At 48.2% G+C, this 8,146-nt stretch overlaps 1 protein-coding gene across 1 annotated transcript; it reads left to right on the top strand.

Moving 5' to 3' along the window:
• The first annotated feature begins 4,676 nt into the window (after positions 1–4,676).
• On the top strand, positions 4,677–7,106 carry LOC129814587 (general transcription factor II-I repeat domain-containing protein 2-like). The gene has a single exon (XM_055867763.1). It carries the CDS (start codon positions 4,721–4,723, stop codon positions 6,539–6,541), a length of 1,821 nt encoding a protein of 606 aa, XP_055723738.1. The 5' UTR covers positions 4,677–4,720; the 3' UTR covers positions 6,542–7,106.
• Positions 7,107–8,146: the final 1,040 nt, after the last annotated feature.

Raw genomic sequence — 8,146 nt, 5'->3', positions numbered from 1 at the left:
GTGTGTGTGTGTGTGTGTGTGTGTGTGTGTGTGTGTGTGTGTGTGTGTGTGTGTGTGTGTGTGTGTGTGTGTGTTTGTGTGTTTGTGTGTGTGTGTGTGTGTGTCTCTGTGTGTGTCAGTCAATGTAATCGTTCGGGGCAAACAGCATGCAGACTCATACCGTAGAAACATCATTGCAGCAGAGGACCTTGTACTAGGCATAAACACAGAGCTTCAGTTCTGCTTCAGCTCATCTGAACAACAACATATTATGTCTTTCTACTCTGTGTTTCTTTATTTATTGGATTCAGAGCAGATTGTATTTCCTCATCATCTTTTATCAGAGGTGAAATGTTTCTCAACATCAAGGGCAAGGTCAATGGGTGGAGGGAGAGAGGGAGGTCAATGGGTGGAGGGAGAGAGGGAGGTCAATGGATGGAGGGAGAGAGGGAGGTCAATGGGTGGAGGGAGAGAGGGAGGTCAATGGGTGGAGGGAGAGAGGGAGGTCAATGGATGGAGGGAGAGAGGGAGGTCAATGGGTGGAGGGAGAGAGGGAGGTCAATGGATGGAGGGAGAGAGGGAGGTCAATGGGTGGAGGGAGAGAGGGAGGTCAATGGGTGGAGGGAGAGAGGGAGGTCAATGGATGGAGGGAGAGAGGGAGGTCAATGGGTGGAGGGAGAGAGGGAGGTCAATGGGTGGAGGGAGAGAGGGAGGTCAATGGATGAGGGAGAGAGGGAGGTCAATGGATGAGGGAGAGAGGGAGGTCAATGGATGGAGGGAGAGAGGGAGGTCAATGGATGAGGGAGAGAGGGAGGTCAATGGATGGAGGGAGAGAGGGAGGTCAATGGATGAGGGAGAGAGGGAGGTCAATGGGTGGAGGGAGAGAGGGAGATCAATGGGTGGAGGGAGAGAGGGAGGTCAATGGGTGGAGGGAGAGAGGGAGATCAATGGGTGGAGGGAGAGAGGGAGATCAATGGTTGGAGGGAGAGAGGGAGGTCAATGGGTGGAGGGAGAGAGGGAGATCAATGGATGAGGGAGAGAGGGAGGTCAATGGATGGAGGGAGAGAGGGAGGTCAATGGGTGAAGGGAGAGAGGGAGGTCAATGGGTGGAGGGAGAGAGGGAGGTCAATGGGTGGAAGGAGAGAGGGAGATCAATGGGTGGAGGGAGAGAGGGAGGTCAATGGATGGAGGGAGAGAGGAAGGTCAATGGATGAGGGAGAGAGGCAGGTCAATGGGTGGAGGGAGAGAGGGAGGTCAATGGGTGAGGGAGAGAGGGAGGTCAATGGGTGAAGGGAGAGAGGGAGGTCAATGGATGAGGGAGAGAGGGAGGTCAATGGATGGAGGGAGAGAGGGAGGTCAATGGGTGAAGGGAGAGAGGGAGGTCAATGGGTGGAGGGAGAGAGGGAGGTCAATGGATGAGGGAGAGAGGGAGGTCAATGGATGGAGGGAGAGAGGAAGGTCAATGGATGAGGGAGAGAGGGAGGTCAATGGATGGAGGGAGAGAGGGAGGTCAATGGATGAGGGAGAGAGGGAGGTCAATGGGTGAAGGGAGAGAGGGAGATCAATGGGTGGAGGGAGAGAGGGAGGTCAATGGGTGGAGGGAGAGAGGGAGATCAATGGGTGGAGGGAGAGAGGGAGATCAATGGGTGGAGGGAGAGAGGGAGATCAATGGGTGGAGGGAGAGAGGGAGATCAATGGATGAGGGAGAGAGGGAGGTCAATGGATGGAGGGAGAGAGGGAGGTCAATGGGTGAAGGGAGAGAGGGAGGTCAATGGGTGGAGGGAGAGAGGGAGGTCAATGGGTGGAAGGAGAGAGGGAGATCAATGGGTGGAGGGAGAGAGGGAGGTCAATGGATGGAGGGAGAAAGGAAGGTCAATGGATGAGGGAGAGAGGGAGGTCAATGGGTGGAGGGAGAGAGGGAGGTCAATGGGTGAGGGAGAGAGGGAGGTCAATGGATGGAGGGAGAGAGGGAGGTCAATGGGTGAAGGGAGAGAGGGAGGTCAATGGATGAGGGAGAGAGGGAGGTCAATGGATGGAGGGAGAGAGGGAGGTCAATGGGTGAAGGGAGAGAGGGAGGTCAATGGGTGGAGGGAGAGAGGGAGGTCAATGGGTGGAGGGAGAGAGGGAGATCAATGGGTGGAGGGAGAGAGGGAGGTCAATGGGTGGAGGGAGAGAGGGAGGTCAATGGATGGAGGGAGAGAGGAAGGTCAATGGATGAGGGAGAGAGGGAGGTCAATGGGTGGAGGGAGAGAGGGAGGTCAATGGGTGGAGGGAGAGAGGGAGGTCAATGGATGAGGGAGAGAGGGAGGTCAATGGGTGGAGGGAGAGAGGGAGATCAATGGGTGGAGGGAGAGAGGGAGGTCAATGGGTGGAGGGAGAGAGGGAGATCAATGGGTGGAGGGAGAGAGGGAGATCAATGGGTGGAGGGAGAGATGGAGATCAATGGGTGGAGGGAGAGAGGGAGATCAATGGATGAGGGAGAGAGGGAGGTCAATGGATGGAGGGAGAGAGGGAGATCAATGGATGGAGGGAGAGAGGGAGGTCAATGGGTGGAGGGAGAGAGGCCCAGCAGCTCTCACCCCCTCTGAGCACCCCCCCTGTCAGCCACCCTGATAGCCCTCCTGATAACCCCCCCACACCCACTGAGGACAAACACAAGACACAGATTGTCCTCCTTATGGACTCAAATGGGAAATTTATAGAAGAAAAAAAACTTTTTCCCAAACACAGTGTGTCTAAACTCTGGTGTCCAAACACCCACCGCGCCCTAGACCTTCTGTCTGAGGACAAACTAGGCTCACCTAGCCACATAATAATACACACAGGCACAAACGACCTGAGAGCACAGCAGGAAAGGGTGGCCACAGCACTGAAGGGAGTGATTGAAAAAGCTTCTTCTACTTTCCCCAACGCACAAGTGGTTATCTCCACCCTGCTACCACGAAAAGACTTCCACCCTGCTACAATACAGCGGGTAAACGCAAGCATTTCCTGTGACTGTGCCACAAAACCAAATGTCTTTCTGGCCCACCACTCCACCCTGGACTTGAACAGCCTCTACGACCAGGTCCACCTCTACAAGGCAGCAGTGCCCACCTTTGCCCGGACTCTAAAGGACATCGCTCTCAAACGCAGCCCCAACACTTCACACAGGAGCAACAGATCAATAGACACCCCACCCAGACCAGCGAGACACCCTCCAAGACCTTCAGGACCCCCCCCCCCCCCCCTGGACCTACACATAGAGGACCCACGCCAAGAGGACTTACATCCAGACCACCCAGACACATCCACACCCCCACCCCAACCAATCAACACCCCCCCACATCAACCATGCCCACACCCAATTTAGGCCCCCTCAGATCAGACCTATGCCACTCCTGCCCACCCCATGCACCCCACCCCCGCAAAGAGGGCATCAACATGGAAGTCACACATACGCCAGGTAGTGAGCGGGCAAACAGGCCCAACGCCCACTCTTACACTCGCCCAAGCCAACGGCATGTACCAGATGCTCAGCAGGCTCTGCTCACACTTACTGGCCTGAGGCCAAACCACGACCAACAACACTGGACACTTTATGGAACAAAAAGCCTTCACTATATCATCCTGGAATATCCAAGGCCTGAGGTCATCTGCCTTTGGCCTAAAGAGCAGGAACCCGGACTTCACCAAAGAAATCGGTAATGCAGACATTGTCATCCTGCAAGAAACATGGTATACAGGAGACGGACCTACTGGTTGCCCTCTAGGTTACAGAGAGCTGGTAGTCCCATCCACCAAACTACCAGGTGTGAAACAGGGAAGGGACTCAGGGGGAATGCTAATTTTGGTATAGAGCAGACCTAACTCAGTCCATTAAATTAATCAAAACAGGAACATTTTACATTTGGCTAGAAATTCAAAAGGAAATTATCTTAACAGAGAAAAATGTCCTCCTGTGTGCTACCTATATCCCCCCACTAGAATCCCCATACTTTAATGAAGACAGCTTCTCCATCCTGGAGGGGGAAATCAATCATTTCCAGGCCCAGGGACATGTATTAGTCTGTGGCGACCTAAATGCCAGAACTGGACACGAACCTGACACCCTCAGCACACAGGGGGACAAACACCTGCCTGCAGGTGACAGCATTCCCTCCCCCATATGCCCCCCTAGACACAACTATGACAACATAACCAACAAAAACGGGTCACAACTCCTGCAGCTCTGTCGCACGCTGGGTATGTACATAGTCAATGGTAGGCTTCGAGGGGACTCCTATGGCAGGTACACCTATAGCTCATCTCTTGGCAGTAGCACTGTAGACTACTTTATCACTGACCTCAACCCAGAGTCTCTCAGAGCGTTCACAGTCAGCCCACTGACACCCCTATCAGATCACAGCAAAATTACAGTCTACTTGAACAGAGCAATACTCAATCATGAGGCATCAAAGCCAAAGGAACTGAGTAACATTAAGAAATGCTATAGATCACATATGTCAGAGTCAAGGCCCGCGGGCCACATCCGGCCCGCGAGAAGGTTTTTTACGGCCCCTGGGATGATCTTGATTTATTATTAGAACCGGCCCGCAGACCGCAGCAAGCCGGCAGCCCGCAGATCTTTTACACGCACCAATACTACATTTCCCACAATGCAACGGTGACGCACCGAGCAGTAGGCTGCTTCATTTCAATATTTATTGGCACAGCAGTCGTCAGCATCACAGTAAAATTAACTTTCAGATACCCATCAAAAATGGCAAAACGGAAGGTGGACACTGAGAACCGGGGGTTTCAAACAAGGTGGGAGTCGGAGTATATGTTCACGGAGGTAGCTGGAAAACCTGTGTGTCTTCTGTGTGGAGAAAGTGTGGCGGTACTGAAAGAGTATAATCTGAGACGACATTATGAAACGAAACACGCGGACAAAAACAAGAATATGGACATGGAACAAAGGCTACAAAAGGCAGAGGAATTAAAACGAGGCCTCAAATCTCGACAGGCTCTGTTCAAAAAAGCCAAATCACAAGGCCAGGCTGCTGTCAAGGCCAGTTTTATTTTGGCAGAAGAGATCGCTAAATCAGCCCGGCCATTTACGGAGGGGGATTTCATCAAAAACTGCATGATTAAAGTTTGTGACGAAGTTTGCCCAGAAAAAAGGCAACTCTTTTTAAATGTGAGTCTGAGCAGAAACACCATTGCCGAGAGAGTAGACCAGTTGTCCATCAATCTAAAAGAGCAGCTTGTGAAAAAGGGAAAAGATTTCATTGCATATTCCTTGGCTGTGGATGAGAGCACCGACATTTCTGACATTGCCCAGTTGTCAATTTTCATCCGCGGAGTGGACTCCAGCCTAAGCGTGACAGAGGAGTTTTTGGCTTTACGTCCTATGCATGGCACAACTACGGGGCATGATTTGTATGAAGAGGTGTCAAGATGTGTAAATGAGATGGAGCTGCCTTGGGAAAAACTCGTGGGTTTGACAACCGACGGAGCACCTGCGATGTGTGGACACAGGAGCGGACTGGTGGCGAAGATACGGGAAAAGATGCAAGAGGAAAACGCGACAGGTGAGCTGACAGCTTATCATTGTATCATACACCAGGAAGCGTTGTGCGGTAAAGCCTTGAAAATGGAGCATGTAATGAGCATCATCACGCGCACAGTTAACTTTATCAGAGCCAAAGGTTTGAATCACCGCCAGTTCAAGGCATTTCTGACGGAGTTAGAAACGGAGCATGGTGATTTGCCTTATCACACAGAGGTGCGATGGCTAAGCCAGGGAAAGGTGCTTCAAAGATGTTTCGAGCTTCGTGAGGAGATTTGTCTGTTCTTGGACAGCAAAGGGAAAGACACAACACAACTCCGAGACGAAATGTTTCTGTGTGAAATGGCTTTTCTGTGTGACATTACGAGTCATCTGAATGCAATGAACTTGCAGCTGCAGGGTCGGGATCATGTCATCTCTGATATGTACAGTACAGTGAAGGCATTTAAAACCAAACTGACTCTGTGGGAGACGCAGATGCGGAAAGAAAATTTGAGCCACTTTCCCAGCTGCCAGACCATGAAAGAGAAGCTCTCTACCAGTGCGTTCCCGAGCGCACAGTTGGCTGATAAAATAGGTATGCTTGCCGCTGACTTTCGACGCCGATTTGCTGACTTTGAAGCACAAAAAAGCAGGTTGGAACTGCTCGGTAACCCATTTGCTGTTGACGTGGAAAGCTCACCACCAAACCTCCAAATGGAGTTGATTGACCTCCAATGCAATGATGCACTGAGGGCAAAATATGCGGCAGTGGGTGCTGCGGAGTTCGCCCGTTTCCTCCCCGACACAATGCCCCAGCTGCGCATCCAGGCTGCTCAAACGTTGTCTATGTTTGGCAGCACATACCTGTGTGAACAACTGTTTTCTTTGATGAACCTGAACAAAACATCACACAGAAGTCGACTTACTGCTGAACACCTCCACTCAATTCTGAGGATTTCCTCAGCTCAGAGCCTTACCCCGAACATTGATGAACTTGTGGAAAAGATGGGACACCACCAAGTATCACCCTCAACCTCAAACAAGTGAACATTACTGTGCAATCACATTTTTAGAGTTTTTACTCAGTTCAAGTTTAAAAGTTAAAGTTTAATATTTGTTTTCACTGCATGTTACTTCTCCTTAAACAAAGTGTTGTTTTTGATTAATAGATTTTTGCACTTTATTTTATTGTATTTCAATCCAATTATATTTTAAAAATATTTCAGTTGAGTGGATGATAGAAAATTGCTATTATTGTTTTTTTCTTTGAAGTAAATTTAGCCCACTTTTGCTAAAATAGAAAATATAGGCTACTGATGGTGCCTTGAATACCGGTTTCTTTCATTTAATGTTCATGTTATGGGGATTTTTATATAAAGGAAATTTGTCTTTTGTGTCTGTTGAAAATTAAAGATTACTGACAGAGCCATAAGAAAATATTGCTTTATTTATCTGATAATATTGGAATATATTTGTTAGGTTTTCAGTAGGTTCAATTAGGTTCACTAGACTATATGCGTCATTTAAACATTTTTCAATGAACATTCGAACAGTCCGGCCCTCGGCTTGTAGCTAAATTTTTTATTTGGCCCTCCGTCCATTTGACTTTGACACCCCTGCTATAGATGGAAAGAATGCAGTTTGGAAACCTATCAAAAAACAATTAGGCAACAGCAAATCCAATCCCTTTTAGACAACTTCCTGGGTAAAACGTTCCACTGCAATAGTGAAGGTGTAAACTTGGCAGTAGAAAATCTTAACAGTATATTTGACCTCTCAGCTTCCCTATCAAATCTAAAAATCTCAAATAGAAAACCGAAGAAAATGAACAACAATGACAAATGGTTTGATGAAGAATGCAAAAATCTAAGAAAGAAATTGAGAAACCTGTCCAGCCTTCACTATGGTGAATCACTAAAACAATACAGAAATACACTACGGAAAAAGAAGGAACAGCATGTCAGAAATCAGCTCAATGTAATTGAAGAATCCATAGACTCTAACCAATTCTGGGAAAATTGGAAAACACTAAACAAACAACAGCACGAAGAATTATCTATCCAAAATGGAGATGTATGGGTAAACCACTTCTCCAATCTTTTTGGCTCTATAACAGAGAATAAAGAGCAAAAACATATACATGATCAAATACAAATCCTAGAATCAACTATTAAAGACTACCAGAACCCACTGGATTCTCCAATTACCTTGAATGAGTTACAGGACAAAATAAAAACCCTCCAACCCAAAAAAAGCCTGTGGTGTTGATGGTATCCTTAATGAAAAGATCAAATATACAGACAACAAATTCCAATTGGCTATACTAAAACTCTTTAACATCGTCCTTAGCTCTGGCATCTTCCCCAATATTTGGAACCAAGGACTGATCACCCCAATCCACAAAAGTGGAGACAAATTTGACCCCAATAACTACCGTGGAATATGCGTCAACAGTAACCTTGGTAAAATACTCTGCATTATCATTAACAGCAGACTCGTACATTTCCTCAATGAACACAATGTACTGAGCAAATGTCAAATTGGCTTTTTACCAAATTACCGTACAACAGACCATGTATTCACCCTACAAACCCTAATTGACAACCAAACAAACCAAAACAAAGGCAAAGTCTTCTCATGCTTTGTTGATTT

Source organism: Salvelinus fontinalis, chromosome 17 (assembly GCF_029448725.1).
Source record: "Salvelinus fontinalis isolate EN_2023a chromosome 17, ASM2944872v1, whole genome shotgun sequence".
NCBI lineage: Eukaryota > Metazoa > Chordata > Actinopteri > Salmoniformes > Salmonidae > Salvelinus > Salvelinus fontinalis.
The sequence above is the reverse complement of the archived record's forward strand: the minus strand, read 5'-3'. Positions and strand labels throughout refer to the sequence as shown.